The 17,414-nt window shown below is 35.8% G+C and overlaps 1 protein-coding gene across 3 annotated transcripts in view; it reads left to right on the top strand.

Moving 5' to 3' along the window:
- LOC150088835 (RNA-binding protein 5-like) overlaps positions 1 to 17,414 on the top strand; it is a 405,596-nt gene that overhangs the window by 342,799 nt on the left and 45,383 nt on the right. For all 3 annotated transcript variants that reach the window (XR_016546742.1, XM_090369695.1, XM_090369696.1), the window contains one exon: positions 4,054 to 4,128. Coding sequence is in view for 2 of the 3 variants with exons in the window: in XM_090369695.1 (XP_090225821.1) it covers positions 4,054 to 4,128 (75 nt within the window). In the remaining variant the exon portion in view is untranslated. The remainder of the gene's footprint in view (positions 1 to 4,053; positions 4,129 to 17,414) is intronic.

Genomic DNA, 17,414 nt, shown 5'->3' with positions numbered 1-17,414 from the left:
TCGCCCTGCCATGGAATATTGTTCCCACATCTGGGGTGGTGCCCCCAAAACCTCTCTCAGGCTTCTTGATTCCATTCAGAAGAGGGCAGTTAGGTTAATTAATGATTCATCTCTAACAGAGTCTCTCCACTCGCTTTCTCATAGACGTACTGTTTCTGATGCATGCCTCTTCTACAGATACTTCCATGGGCACTGTTCTTCTGAATTGGCTTCTATAATTCCCGCTCTCTCTTTCAGAACAGTCCAAACACGTGCCGCCACCAGCCAACATCCATTTACTGTCCAACTTCAAACCCACAGAACCAACTTTTCATCATCTTCATTTATTCATTCAACTGCCGTTTTCTGGAACAACCTTCCTTCATACGTATTTCCTGAAAATTATAATGTACAGAAGTCCAATGTCAACAAATATCTTCTTTCGTCTTCTCAACCTCCAACCCAAGCACGGTACTAAGTACTATAGGTTCTAATACCTCTCGTGTTTGGGGGTTCACATAAAAAAAAAAAAAGAGAGAGCGGGAATTATAGAAGCCAATTCAGAAGAACAGTGCCCATGGAAGTATCTGTAGAAGAGGCATGCAGCAGAAACAGTACGTCTATGAGACAGCAAGTGGAGAGACTCTGTTAGAGATGAATCATTAATTAACCCAACTGTCCTCTTCTGACTGTAATCAAGAAGCCTGAGAGAGAGGTTTTGGGGGTATCACCCCAGATGTGGAAACAATATTCCATGGCAAGGTGGATTTGTGATTTATACAGAGTTAGCAGCTGTTTGGAAGAAAAGTAATGCCAAGAGTGAAAGAGAAAACCAAGTTTTTTAGATGCAGAGGAAGCAATATTTGTAATGTGCTTGTGCTAAGAGAGATTAGAAGTCAGGGTAAACCTCAAGAGAGATATATCATTTTGCCTGGAAATCGGAGTGTCACTAAAGATAAGCATAGGAGCAGAAGAATCCGTTTTGCGAGATATAAGACAAGACTGAGTTTTAGAAGGGTTGAAATCAACTAGGTTGTTTTTGCCCCACTGGAGAATTACCTGAAAATCGGCATTTAAGGAATCGGTAGCAGATTTTCGACAAGTTGAAGCTGATTGAGCAGGGCAAGGTTTCTCAAAATGGAAAGTGGAATGCAATGTGCTAACATCGGCAAAACTATGGATAAGATTTAAAGTCAATGGAAGAAGGTCATTAATATACAAAAGGAAAAGAGTGGGGGAAAGAACTGAACCTTGGGGGATACCAGCATTAGTGGAGAAGTTAGAAGATAGAGAGCCATTCTACCATCACTCTCAGTGAGCGATCAGAGAGAAAACTGGATAACCAATTACTAAAAACAGTTGGCAAACCATAAGATGGAAGCTTGTTTAGAAGACCTTTATGCCAAACATGATCGAAAGCCTTTGAGATGTCAAGAGCAACTACTTGTGTTTCACCGAATCTTCCATTGAATTAGTCCATAAATGAGTAACATAAGCCAGTATGGGTTCCATCGACACTGATGGAATCCATACTGGCGATCGTTGATCCGACGGAAGGTTTCTAGGTAGTTTAAGAGTTGGCGGTGAATTAATTTTTCCATTACTTTAGAAAGAGTAGAAGTAATTGCAATGGAACGATAATTGGATGGGAGGGATTTGTCACCCTTTTTAGGAACTGGCTGGACATGAGCAAATTTCCAAGCAGAGGAAAAACACCTTTGGAATAAGAAAGTGAAAAAAGGCGGAAAAGAATAGGAGTAAGTTCAGGAGCACAGGTTTTGAGAACAAGTGGAGAAATACCATCAGGCCCTGGAGCTTTCTTAGCATCAAGATTCATCAAAATCCTTCTGATATCCTTTTGACGGAAGACCACAGGAGGCATTGAATGGAGCGTGTTGGGAATGGTGGGAGGTGTTTTACCAAGATCATTAATACATGAGTTGGAAGAAAAGTGGGATGCTAGCAGGTCAGCTTTATCCTTGGCTGAAGTGACAACAGAACCATCTGGTTTGGACAGGGGTGGGAGCAGCAGAGATGGGCAAAAGTTACGGCCAATAGCTTTGGCAAGAGACCAGAATGCTCGGCTACCATTAGGGCAAGAAGCAAGTTTTCTACTCTTAGCCTGTTCAAAATCTAGTTTGGACTGATTAATAACTGCTTTACAATTGTTGCGAGGTTTGGTGTAGGTAGAAAATGAAATTGAAGAATTAGAAACTAGCCAATTACGATATGCAACATTCTTCTCTTGAACAGCCTTAGCACATTTATTGGAAAACCAAGGTTTAGATAAAGGACAAGATTTTAAAGTGGAGTGTGGGCTAAAGGATTCCATTCCTGGAAGAATAATTTCACTGACATGATCTCAGCAAACGTAGACATCAAAAGTTTTGAAACTAATCCGACCAAGGAAAGGAAATCTCGCAGGCCATCCCATTTTGCATTCCTGTAATGCCAAACAACACGAGATTGGGAATAGCCATGAGATAAACGCTCCATTGGAGAAGAGACAATCACCAAGTTGTGATCTGAAGTGCCTAAAGGACTTCTCACTTCGACCGTGTACTTAGAAAGGTTGTTTGTGGGAAAAAGATCAAGCGTGTTGGCTGTATGATTAGGATTGTACGGTATTCTTGTAGGTAAATGAACAATCTGTGCTAGGTCATTAGTAATTGCAAAAGCCTCAGCATCTCGACTAGCTGGGTCGGTGTGACTAGAAAACGGAAGTGAAACTTTGGATAATTGGGGCAGCCGCCTAATCGGGCCAAAATGCACTAGTCCATCGGGACTAGTGCATTTTGGCTGTACATAATCGGCTGTACATAAAACAGCATGGCAAATCATTTTAAAAGCTCTAGATAATAATATTTTTTACTTTAGAGCACCTACTTTGATTCCTTTTTTTGTCCTTTTGTGGGTGTGCAGAGATGCAACATCCAAAATATCTGCAAAAATTTCCTCCTGCTAAATGCATTCTTAAAAATTCATTTCTGTTGGTCCACTGTTTATATTAGTTTTTTTTCATTTAGTTCCATGTAGAATAATAATCCCAAAAACACCTTTAGTTTAATGTGACCAAGACCCAATTACAACCTTATTAAAGAGTTTAAAACTACCCTATTTATATAAAACTTTACCCACCCCCCACCCCTGAAATTTTTTTTCATCAGAAATTCCTTCACAAGATCCTGATGGAATGTCTAAATACTTCAGTCTAGCGCACAGTGAAGTTACTCTGTGACTTTTACACTGAGGGGGAGCATCTGCCATTAACACTAATATAAACATCAGTAAATTTTGATTTAGTTTTTCAGATCGTTCATATAAAGTGTAAATGGATTGCAGTACAATAATTGCACCAGCACAGCAAGAAAACAAATTTCATAATCAGAAATGCCAATGATTGCAAGGCTGTAATATTGGACCTGAAGATGACTGAAAAAAACCCTTGCCTGCTATTAACAATTGAATTTAAACATCAGTAAACAATGAATTAATTTTAAAAATTTTTTAATACGAAGTATAAATGGATGACAGTACAGTAATTGAGCCAGAATACCAGGAAAATAAATTTCATAATCAGAAATACTGACAGTCACGCAATTTGTGACATCGGACTTGAAGAGGGGTGGATAACACCACCTGCCATTAACAATTGAGTATAAACATAAACATCATTTAAGTTTTTCAGATTGTTTATATGAAAGATAAGTGGAAAGTATTACAGTGGGAAAACAAACAAACTCCGTAATTGGAAACTTTTACATTTTACCAGTGGATAATTTCTTGTGATCTGTAACCCTATTTTAACACAATAAAAGGCAACATAAAATTTATTTGTGGTCAATTGTTTTTCTATCATTTGAACAAGATTAAATTAATTTTAGAAAAATCTTGTGAGGACCCCCCCCAAATTCAGTTGTATGTTGTAGTTTGAAATTTATAAATTTTCATTTAGAGAAATTTATAAAGTTTCTTAAATATTAAGATAATTTAGCACTATGACTTCTTGAATGTCACTTTATTGTATTTTAAGATTCCCTTTAATTTGTTATTGATTAAATATAATATTTACAGCAAAATTTGGAAGTTTTGAAAAGGACCAAATTATCTGCTGAAGAACTGGAGGAATTGGAAAAGAAGGAAAGAGAGGTATAACAAATAATTCAGTAAAAATTTTGCATTACTTGCTAGTATTAAAACAATATATATATTTTAAACATCATATTAAATACAATGTATCCATTGTATTTAATATGATGCACTTTAAAAATAAATAAATAAGTCTTTGCTGTACTTGGTTGCATCTGTGTTGCCTAAGTTGCAAACGCCATGACGTTCATTATATTCTTGGTATCTGGGAAATATTATTTTCATCATATGAAATCACTGTCATACAGATCTATTATAATCCAGGGGAATATAAGTTGTTATGGTAGTATAGACCATCTCTTCTGGATCATCAGCCTTCCAGTTGCTATTTTACACTTGTGCTACCCTACCTGCAATTAGATCTTTAGTCCTACCCAGAATAAGCCTCTTTCCTGTAATGTTTGGTTGACACTATCAGTTCATCTTCATATCTCCCTAGGTCTGTTACCATTACCATTACCATTCATTTTTGCTTCAAATATGTGTTCAACTAATCTCCCTTCTCTTAACTTTTGTACTTGCAATATAGTTTTGCTTTGCTTCGTTAATTATAAATTTTTTATCCCAAGATTTTTATTATTTACTCAATTATAATACAGTAGATTTGCCATTATCCCAGGCATGTGAACTGAGGTCACTATGGCCTGTAGAAGTTTAAATCAGTCCAAGTCAGATAACAAGAATAAATGTGTGGAATACATTACAAGTGGTATTTGTGTACAATTTGTAGTGTTTCTGTAGATGGCACTCTTGAATTTCTCAGAAATCTCATCCTCACCTTTACTTTCTGCTTACTAGCTCAGTATATTCATATTTCAGTAATCCTTCAGTTTTATTGTGTGGATGATTTTAACATTAATTTTTTTTTTTTTTTTTTATAAATCTGTGTCTGTATGCACCTACCATGTTAGAATGAAAACGGGTTCTTTCTATTGAAGAAAAACTACAGTTCATCAATAAACATGAAAAAAATACCAAAATATCAACTTCAATGAGTGGATACAATGTTATTGAAAACATATGATATGTTAAAAAAATAAGAATAAATTAATCTTGTTTGCAAAATTTTCTGATATAAATAAATATGTCTGTAGATCTATTCATATTTTAGTCTCATTTACAAATTCTTTCATTTTGCTGATTATCCAGGAAAATTTGTTACTCAAACACCCTCAATAATTGTGAATCTCTGAGGGAATGTTGGAGAGTTATTTTCCTAACACAGAAACAATGACACTAAAATTGTGAATATAATTTTGCTTGGTTATTGGATTCAAATGCAAAATTATTGTGTCATAAAACTTCTACCACATTTTGCTTGAGAACCCATTAAATGTAGTGTTTTCTTTTCCTTGAATAATGGAAAAATTTGAATGCTGTGCCACAGTATTCAAATTTGAATACTGTAAATTCATATGCCGTCATTGTGGATATTGTCATCAATACTTCTTCAGCAGGTTATTCAGATAACCTGCAGAAGACGTATTCGACACCAAAAGAAATCCGTGATGATTTGGTACATCTGCTCTGTTATATGCCATGGTGAAAAAATGGGAATTTTTTTCCACCAGTGCCTAATTTCTGAGAAAGTATTGATGCAATACAGGATGTTATGATAGCAGACTGGTTGTTATCAATCCAAGAAGTAGGGCATAAGTGAGAGAAGAATTAAATTTGTCAAAGGTTTCTACAAGCTGGATTTAACAGCTTCTGGCACCCAGTCGAAAATGTGGTTGCTTCAATTCTTCCTCAGAATTGTTGGCTCTTTATGTAGTGGATCTGAAAACTTTTTTTTTTTTTTTTTATGTTGCAACATTTGTAACCATGGATGAGTTGTGAATCTATCAGCCTGGATAAAAGGATTGGCTCCATATAAGGCGAAAACAGTTCATCAGCTAGGAAAGGTGATGGCGGCAATCTTTTGGGATTACAAAGGAATAATTATGGTTCACTATGTTTTACTATAGGTCAATATATTTCACTATAGGACTGTAGGTCAAACTAACAAGAGTATAGTATGCTAACTTATTACATTGGTTGACACAGCAAGTTATTAACACTGGAGTGCAGTAATATGTCTTTAAGTTGACCATGGTTTGAGCACTCATCATGGCTGCTAAATTATACAGTTAATGATTGTATTCATGTAAAGATGATTATTGTCAATAAGTCTAAAAGGAATGCTTGCAGAGAGTTCTTTGTTTCTCTTAGACAGTGCTCCTGTACTTGCCTTTTTAACCAAATTTTTCGTTGTTGGATCTTTTGTTTCCCACACTTAAAATTTCATTTTGGATTGGACAGTAAATCAAAACAAATGAAGAGATGAATCATTCTACAAGAGTGAGATACTTGTGTTGCAGTATCATGGGAACGAGTGTGTGCAGCTCTGGGGAAACAATATTTAAAAATAATACATACTCTCAGGTGTATAAGCATCGTAAAATTAACATAACACACTTTGGCTTTAGACTTGATTTGAGGAGATAACAAGATGCTTGAAACTGTCTGGTATCAGTTGCAATTAAGATCATAACCCCTTTCCTTAATTACATTCCGCCCCTCTGTAGTACTGCTGGGCCTGTACATATATGCTTGCAGTGCAGCATGACTGATCTTTCAAGTCCTCCTACTTTTTCAATTATTACTATCTCAAGCATTAGCTGACAGAAATAGCTTTTCAAAAAAAAAGTCTACGTACATATTAATGAAAGAAAATGTGAGTCCGTATGAGTGTTAGAGACTTAAATGAGGGTTTGTTGACATTAAATCTACAAGTACATATTTCGATGAAATGAGTGCACAACACTCATTTTTAATAGCTGGGCAATGAAATGAGTGCACAGCACTCATTTCATTGCCCAGCTACTAAAAAAAAAGAAAAAGAAAAAAATAAATAAATAAATAAAATACATGTAGTAAATTTGAAGCCTGTCTCAAAGTCTTTCATTTCATGATCCAATGTATGCAGAATTGAACTGATTTATTTAGTTTAAAATATATTAAACTTTTTAGAATCACAATCATGATCAAAAGGGATAAAATACATCAATTTTATAATTTCAAGTAGGGATACAAAAGTCTCGAGAGACATTGCAACCTTCTTAGCCAACACAAAAAATAAGGAGCTAATCTGTGAATACTTAATTGAGTAATATACAGATTTAATAAAAAAGATAAATGCTTTGTATTACAAAGCTATTCACTTTTGAAAGATTTTAACTTGAAATAAAAGTACATTAAACCCGACACCAGTATTATTAGTCACACTTACTATGATGTCTCATAGACAATGTGGCTAATAATATGAGGATTAATAGCATGTACTGAGGACACAACACTTTTTTCCATCCATTAACTACATTTACTGGCTGCATAGAACTTCCAATGAGGGGAGTCCCATATCTTAGCTTTTGTGAAATATTATTTTCAACATACCTTTCGTGGAAATCAAAATGATTTTTCCTATATAAAATTAGTTTAAAAAAATATTTAATGTACATAAAAATTTACTGGCTTTTCTGATGACCTTTTTGACCCTGGATTGGAAAAGGCAGAAACATTTTTCGGCTTTCTTCTCACTATGACTGAATTAACCAGCCTCCTTTTGAAGGTTGCTTGACAGTTATCCAGTTTTTCTTCTGTCAAGTTGGAAGAAAAAGTTCTACAAGTAGGTTGGTTCCCCCTCTAAGTGGATTAAAATCCAAAGCCACATATTTGCTTTTGGGGAGCAGTGAATGTATTAATCTAAAACTATTTTATATTCTATTTAATTGATTTCCTTTGAAAAACTCCAGAAATTTGCATATGTACTTACTTAATTAATAAGTTTATGCCATAACTATAGAATAATCATTGGTAGATAAGAAAATACACAAGTTTGTATTTGTTTTATATATATATATATATATATATTGCTATCCAATATGGTAAAGGTACAGTTTCCTGGTACAGTCAGTCTAGAGGAATTTATATTGAATAAAAAGATAATAATAACATATAAAGTAGTAAATGAGGCTCTAACAAAGGAATAAAATAAAAACATAAAAAGCTCATTCAAACTGGAGATAACAAGTCTGCCAAAGTTAGAAATTTGATATCAATAAGTCTAAAATAGTTTTTCTGTATATGTTGTTGTGGAACCAGGCATCAAGGTTTAAATCAAAACAATTGGCTAGCTTGACAGTGATATATACAAATGAAGATTGAAATCTGTTTATTCTGGAAAGTTGTGACTGAATACAGATTCCCACAGAGACAGTTTAGACTAGAGACATCCACTGACATAGTGACTGTGGTATTGGTCAGAATTTATCACTGAAGAAGACTCCAGGTGTTGAGGAAGTTGCTTTGACCAGTGATTAGAGTTATGAAACACTGAAGAGTAAGGCACTATTTCAGTTTGTCGGTGCAGTTGTTGTTGAGATGACATAATGGGAAATCCAAGCTTGGCATTTAATGAACTGATAAGAAAATATTTGGGTGACATACGATAAGATAAAGGGAAAATTTCATAATGAAAGACCGGATTAGTCAGGCTTAGAGGAAGTGAAGTAGAATAGAGATGTCAAAATATTTCTGTGTGGTGTTCAGATTATGAAAGAGAGCAAGGTCACACTTCATAAACCAAAAAGCTGTTAGAACGGTAGAGCAATGCATGTATTTATTTTCAACAAGCAATTCTAATGAGATCCATATTGCTCAGCTAGTTTACAAATGTTAGGTTCTGTAGGAATACCATCTACCTTGGAGCAAATGTTCCTGTAATTAACAATCTAAGAGTTATTTTTTTATTTTATTTTATTTTTTTAGCTTAAATCAAGTTTTTCATTTTCAAATTCTCTATATACCCTTGTATCTTCAGCTAGTCGTTTAAAATCCTTAATTCTGTGGCATGTCTTTCATCTTTTTATAAGCATTCATCTGGACCACCTGTCTAGCAAAATTTCATCACCCAGTTTTCCATCTTAAATACTTTCTAGCCAATTACATTTGCTTTCAAACTTGATCTGAGGGCTATTTCTACACCTTCCTTGCAGTGTACCTTACCTCCAGGATAAATTAATTTATAATTGTTGTTTAGCTGCAACTCCCCCTTCCTCAGTATTCATCCTTTTTTTTTGATTCTGAGATTATAATGACCTAAACCTAATGTTCTGCTAATTCCAACATTTTGCTATTTAACCTTCTAAAATTGATGATGCCTTTGATGGTTGTTGTTCCAGTAGAATATTTAGCACACTATCCTGGTTTCCTGATAGACACATCAGTGGGGACCTTTTTGATCCATATGAAGCAGTTGAGGTGCATACCCAGCTGATATGCACCTCAACTACTTTATCCTATCAAAGCAATAAGTTTTCAGCCTGTAAGTTATCCCAAAGACTCTTAACTATTTTATACAGCCCTGTCGTCTTATTCTGGTCTCAAATATTGTAAATAAAATATGTGGTGAAAAAAATTCAAATTTGAAAAATGAAATGGTGAGGGGGAATTGGTACATTTTTGGAGGGCATGCTTCCCTGGCTAAAAATCCTGAGTTATCCAGTCTGGCCACCATAATTCCATATTGTCATCCCACCCCCATTTGTTCAGTAACTATATAACTGGTTCCATACTAACATGTTACCACAAGGTGGTGATGGGTGGATGCTGAACCAGTACCTGGCATTCCCAAGGCGTTCGGTTTAAGAGATGCTGATAGAGATGTAAATAGCCTCAGAATATTATTCAGTACGCACAAAGGCCAAAGTGAATATAAAACCTAAGGATTATTTAATGGAAGGTGTGGGCTGTTGTAGTTTTCCCACATAATAAACTATAATAAATTTCTGGTTTTGTTAAGCAGTGAGGTGTGCTGTGTTCTTTCTAACTATGCTAGCTGTTGAATGCATCAGCAGTCAAGACATTATCATCTGTTAAAATAAGTAAACATACAAAGTTCCATATAATGGAGCTAATGAAACTTTGTAGGGCTAATAATGAAGGGTTAATCAAAAAAGTAGCATTGGTGTAATTTGCTTATTATTTTTGATATACTTGATATGTAGAAATGATTTTGCTATTAATTAGCATAGTAGTCACATTCTTTTTAATTTATTTATTGCCAGAAACAGAATAGAGTTAAATAATACAAAAATGTACACATTACAAAGGGAAGTGTATTTTCAAAACATTATATATCTACAGTATATAGTAGAACATTAGGGAACAGTTGGAAGTAACAGTCTCCAAATAATTTACTTGCATCATTGATTGCGTTCATAAAAAAAAAATAATAATAAAGAAAGTAAAATGATATTTAATGGAACAAAATTGCATAATAATCAAAGTAACGAAAATACAAGATTAGCTAGATGGGCTTTTCAAAAAATGGGAGTAAGCATCTTTATTAAGTTTTCTGTTTGATTAGAATATGTCCTAATTCATGTCATTGAATGATTTTGCAGCTCTGTTAAAGAACTGAGAAGCTAATGGATTCATGCAAGATTTGTCTATTACAATATTGAGAAGTGTATAATATTGTCTTTAACTGCTCTTGGGCCGACCAGGCTAGCCGGGTGGGTAAAGTACCTGCCTAGCAACCCAAAGGTCGCGGGTTCGAATCCCGCCTCGGGCTTGGATCAAAGTACTGCAAAAACCTTGGGAGGTGCATTATGGCCACAGAAGCCGATGCGCCAACAACTACCAAAAAAAAAAAAAAAAAACTGCTCTTGGAGAGCAGTTAAAGACGATATTTTTTTTAGAGGTGGGAACAAACAACGGAGCCCATAGATAATTTTATTCCAAAGACTAAGGTCTAGACCTTAGTCCACTGCCTTTAAAGTCAATAAATCAAAATGGGTGGACAGTCATTATAGGATTTTGTAAAATAGTTTAATTCAGACTTACAATAGATAAATCTGAGAAAATTGGATTGTAGACTTTCCAAAACTTTAACGTGACCAACACAATAAGGAGACCAAGCTTGAACTGTTTATTCCAAGATTGGTAGAACATATTGTAAATGTAATCATAGAATCAACATTGTTGGAATCACTAAGTGTACATTTAAGTAAACCTAATCTATGAGCAGAAAGTTTAGAGATAGATAATAAAAAAAATTTTAGGAGAGTCCTCTGTTAATGCAAAACTTGTTCATCATGTGATCGCACTGACATCCAACACTATTTAAAGTTAGCACTGAAAATTGACAACTGCTCTGCTTGGAGTGTCAGCAGTGATTGTAATACCGGCACATACATTTTCTGCTTTCAGTTCATCAAACTGTATAGGGATTATTTTTGTATATGTGATGTAAAATCCATGTGTTTATAGCTGATTGTGTCCATACACGTGTCCTTTCAGACCACCTGTACAGAAGCAATTGCAAGGATTGAGGTTGAGAGAATGTGGTGGCCAAGACCATCCCTAGCCAGATGTTCCAAGGAAGTAATTCAATATAAAAAATTGCCAGAATGCTCAGGTGGAATCCAAATTTGTATATGCTATATGCAGTCAGGTACCATCCTGATGGAAGAGCATTTACTCATACTAAACACCCATGTGTTGGAGAAACAGGATAAAGTCTTCTTCCTATAACAGCTACAAGTTGATCTGTAATAGTACCACAGAAAAAGTTAGGCTGGCAAAGGCTGAATATAAAAAATCATGCCTAAAAGAGAAAAGAATAGGGCCAAGGATTTTTTTTTTATGTGTATTAATACAAAGAAGGAATTCTTTGTATTAATACACATAAATCAGACTCTTGAATAATTGGCCTGCAAAAGCTGTAAATAACCCAGCTGATGTTGATGATTTTTAACAGGTTCTTTTCATCAATCTTTACAAATGAAAGCTCCTTCATGCAGTTGAGGTTCAGCAGTATGAAATCATTTGATATTGAAATTACAGATGATTACAGATTATTAGAAGAATGAGTCTAAAGGCAAGTAAAACTCCTGGAGCTTATGGCATATACCAAGTAATTTTGAAGGAGGTGGCAAGAGACTGTATCAAACTATTAAACATTAATTTTTGAACTTGGGAGAGATTGCTCTGGATTGGAAAAGTGCCACTATGTCACCAATACATAAAGGCAATTCTAAGAATCAAGTGAGTAACTAGAGACCGGTCTTTACTTAGTGGTAGGGAAAATCATGGTGGCAATGATATGCAATACAGGGTCATTTAGATAGAAATAAATTCTAAAGGTTAAACAAATGCAGTTTTGTTAAGGGAAAATCTTGTTTAACTAACTTGGTTAGCTATTTTGACAGTTATATTCATGAGCTATATGTTGGAAATAAATTTGCCATTGATTATTTGGATTTTAGCAAAGCATTTGACTCAGTCCCTCATGAAGTTTTGCTGTATAAGTTGTAACATATTGGGATTGTGAGTAAGATTCGAAGATGGATCCCAGGGTAGGACGCAGAGGGACATGATTAATGGTTACTCTTGGTATTTGTGTGACATTAGAAGTGGGGTCACAAGAATTGGTTCTGTCATTACTGTTGTTTCTTAAAGGTCATATATGACATGGTGAAGTGATGGAGGACACAGTATGAAGATTGGAAGAGTGCTTAATGATCAGCACCAAGCAGTGCTCATATGGGATGACTTGGACCAGCTTAAAGGAGTCAGAAAAGTGGTAGTCAAAATAATTTATACTCTGTAGGCTTGAATTAAACAGTAGAAGAAAGGAATTGGGAGTTATGATATGAGTGAAGTTTCCCAGACAGTGTGGACAGGCAGCAAGAAAGGTCCATGGTATCCCATTGATTTATCAAACATTTGCTTCCAGAGATGGGGAGGTCCTAATTCCACTGTACAGGGCAATTGTAAGATTGCACCTGAAGTACTGTGTCCAAGTACTACAATTGACTGGAATTTGTGGATTGGTCACTCGCACACTAGCAAGGCTTTTGTGGATTTATTGGATGATTGTTTTCTACATCAGCATGTTCGTGAGGCAACAAGAGGGAGCAATACTCTTGATCTGATTATCAGTAGTGATTCTTCATGCATTAAGAATCTGCAGATAAATGAACCACTAGGTGGCAGTGATCACAGTGTGTTGAAGTGGGATTTACTCAAGGAGGTAACTACCATCAGAGGTAAGGGGAAGGGTTTTTGTTTTCGTAAAGGCGACTATGATGGTCTGAGACAGTATTTAAATTCTATACAGTGGGACCAACTGATGATGATGTTACCAACAGCAAACTCAAAATGGGAAGCATTCAATGAACTAATCTTGGAGGCTACCAGGCTTTACATACCAACTAAGAAATATTGTTAAGGTTTAGGCCTAAATGGTTGTCAGATGAACTAATGAGACATGTGGCAGAGAAGAAAAATGCATGGGATACATACAAATTAATGGGTGACATGGAAGCCTATGATAGATATAAGTTGGTCTGTAACCAAGTCACAAAGGAGATTAGGCAGGCAAAGGCAGACTACGAAAAATCCTTGGCAAAGGATGCAAAGAAAAACAGAAAAGAGTTCTTTACCTATTTAAACTGAAGAAGGAAAGGGATGAATCAGATTGGTCCACTGGATATTGATGGTTCAACAGTTGAGGATCCTGCTCAGGTGGCTAACAATCTAAACGAGTATTTTGCATCTACATTCACGCATGAGGAGTTATTCAGGAAGGAGAATGATGTAGGTAAAGTAAACATTGGCAGTGAGCTGGATGATTTTGTAATAACTGAGAGGAAAGTGGAGGAGAGATTGTTGAGGATAAACATAAAAAAGGCACCTGCGGTGGATGGGATCTATTCAGTTACATTAAAGGAGGCAGCAAAGGAAGTAAGCAAACCCCTAGCCATAATTATGAGAGCTTCTTTGGACTCAGGGGAGGTACCCATAGACTGGAGATGTGCAAATGTAACCCCAATTCACAAAGGAGGATCAAAGGCTGACACAAGTAATTATAGGCCTGTTAGTTTAACTTCTGTTCCAGGTAAATTAATGGAGGCACTGGTTAAAGAAGCACTGCAGGATCATCTAGACAAGAATTCAGTTATAGCTCAGACGCAGCATGGTTTTGTTAAGGGCAGGTCTTGCCTGACCAATTTGATTGGATACTATGATGTAGTCACAAAAGAACTGGATGCAGGGAATAACTTTGATATTATATATTTGGATCTTAGAAAGGCTTTTGATACTGTTGCACATGGAAGACTGCTGCACAAATTGGAGCAGTGTGGCATTGGAGGCAAATTGCTGCTATGGATAAGGGGATGGTTGAGTGGCAGAAGACAGAGAGTGGTAATCAATGGACACTGCTCAACGTGGACTAATGTTATTAGTGGAGTTCCTCAGGGTTCAGTGTTGGGTCCGTTGTTGTTTTCGGTGTTTATGAATAATATTGATGATGGGATATCAAGTTTAATGTCCAAGTTTGCAGATGATACAAAGGTTGGCAGGGTTGTTAAGGACACTACTGACGCTATGCTGCTGCAACAGGATCTGGAAAGGTTGAGCAGATGGGCTGAGAGGTGGCAAATGAAGTTTAACATTGACAAACGTAAAGTACTACATATGGGAAACAGTAACCCCAGAGCAACATATCAACTCTGCGGTACTACACAGACAGTGGTGGAGAATGAAAAGGACCTGGGGGTAATTGTGCAGGCAGATATGAAGTTCTCTGAGCAGTGCAGACGAGCTGCAAGAGTAGCTCATGGTGTCTTGTCAATGATATACAGGAATATTTCTAGCAGGGATAAGGAGGTGATTATTCCCTTGTATAAGGCAATGGTTAGGCCACATCTTGAGTACTGTATACAGATCTGGAGGCCTCATTTCAAGAAGGATGTAGAGCTGCTGGAACGGGTACAGAGAAGGGCAACAAGATTAGTGAATGGAACAAAGGGTTGCTCTTACGAAGAAAGGCTTAAGTTTTGCAAATTACAGAGTCTGGAGACTAGGCACCGGCGAGGTGATCTGATAGAGGTGTATAAGGCTTTGAATGGTTTGAGCATGCTCAATGCCAATGGGATTCTTCATCTTGCTCAAAATAATCACCTCAGAGGGCATAAATTCAAATTGAGGAAGGACGGATGTCGGATAGATGTGCAGAAATTTGCCTTTGGCCAGCGGATGGTTGGGTGGTGGAACCGACTTCCGTCACTTGTTGTTGAAGTTGATAGCCTAAACAAATTTAAGGCTCAACTGGAGAGGTATTTCGAACGAACGGAGAGGTGAAATGGGAGTGGTGTGTTTTTTTTTTTTTTTTTTTGTTTTTTTTTGGCTGATGCTGAATAAGCTTGCTTTCTTGCATCATATGCCTCTACTAATACTAATGCTAAGTAAGGAAACTGCACATATAAAAAGATACCATGCCTCTTAAAAGGGTTCAAAGATGGCAATCTGCTTGGTTGCCTCTCTTTTTACTTTGAATATATGGATTGAAGAGCTTGACAAGAAGCACCTCAATGGAGATCATGCATCTTAGAGAGGACTTGATTGAGGTCTGAGTGGGGATAGTAAAATGAATGATGGTGAAATTTTCAGTGGTATAAATTATTCCAGAAGAGCTTGGCAAGAAGCACCTTAATGGAGATTCACACACCTTAGAGAGGACTTGATTGAGGTTTAAAGGCTCCGAGTGGAGATAGTAAAATGAATGAAGGTGAAATTTTTAGTGGTATAAATAATTCTAAGAACTAGGAGCCATGAATTCAAATTATGGTGAAATAAATTTAGACTGTAAACTGGCTTGTAGGAAGTTTTCCTTTGGTTATCAAGTTGTTAATTACTGGAATAAGTTGCCTTTGTGGTCAGCTGGGGCTACTTGCATGAGGAAAGAAATACATTGTTTTTATTTTATTATTTTTTGTTATGGGGTGGGTTTTTTTTGCTGGTGCAACAAAATCTTCTAACTTTATGCACTCTGTGGCTAATACTTCTCAATAATATTTGGATATCAACATATGGCAAGGAAAATTGAACCAGTGGTTCCACTTACTGAAACAGTACACTGTTCTTGTGCATGTTAGTAGGTGCATCCATTAATGTTTTGAGATTTTCTGTGGCCAATATTCATATATTATGCTGGTTAGCATAACTGTAGAAGTGAAAATGGACCTTGTCTGTAAACCAGATGATTTGAAGAACTGAAGGATTTAATTTTGTATAAATTTCTGTGATTTTTTTTTTTTTTTTTTTTCAAGGAAATCTTTGGTGTGTATGAATTTTATGCAGAAATGATGCCTGATCGTTTGTTCAGATCCTGTTAATTGATGCTCATGACACAGCTGGCTGTTGCAACAGATATTTCACAAATTTATATAGAATTTGCTGAATTGCTTCATTGAACTTTTGATGGGTACCCATATATGGGAATTTCATAAGTGGACACTTTGGAGTATATACTTATGTCAACAAATATCTTCCATCTTCTCAACCATCAACCATGCACAGTACTAAGTACTATAAATTCTAATATCTTTTGTGTTTAGGATTTCAATTAGATGAATTGTAGGATTCCTTAAGTTACCAATTTAATTGACTTAATAAATGGTAGCAATATCCTAATTTTTAGTACTCATCTTAATATAAACTGCGGTTGGATTTAGAATAAGTGGAGTGGGAATTGGCTAAAATTGAGGTTAATATGGGTGAACTTAATTATTTTGAACGGAATTAAAATGTGCTCAAAGAAGTAGAAGTGCACGTCTTCATCCTTGGTTGTCATGAAATAAATTGAAAAAATTTGAAACTTGAGAATGTAATCACAGAGACCAATAGCCGTAACGATTGGCTTTCATATTAACGTCTTCAGTTGGTAATAGTGAAGAAGAGAGAGAGAGAGAGAGAGAGAGCGTGAATATAAAGAACTCTTAAGTTCCCCTGATGCTCTTTGATGCATGCGGGAATCTCAGGTGTGTGAGATTCGAGACCGGGAAGAGATTATATGGTAGTTTTGTGTTTAATACATTAAATTTAGAATAATGTCAGAACCATTGTATGATTAGGGCTTCATACTGGTAAATTCTGAAACTGGATTTTAATTTGATAATGGGAACTGCTGAATCTACTAGAGGGGGTGTGGTTATGTGATTGTACATGTGACGTGAGTTCTGTATTTGATTGTCCGGTTTTAAAACTATTATAATGGTAGTATGCTCATGTGTTTGATGTTTTTGTAGAGCCATATTTTGAAGTGGTGCTTCCGATATAACATGCATTACATTTTTGTTGGCATTTTATTAAATATACTATATTGTTCATATCACTAATTTGGTATTTCTAGGTTTCTTTATAAGAGTTGAACATGGATCCTAATTTATTGTATG

Source organism: Mastigoproctus giganteus, chromosome 3 (assembly GCF_048544385.1).
Source record: "Mastigoproctus giganteus isolate SK-2022 chromosome 3, ASM4854438v1, whole genome shotgun sequence".
In the NCBI taxonomy this organism is placed as follows: Eukaryota; Metazoa; Arthropoda; class Arachnida; order Uropygi; family Thelyphonidae; genus Mastigoproctus; species Mastigoproctus giganteus.
This window is presented reverse-complemented; position numbering and strand designations above follow the sequence as displayed.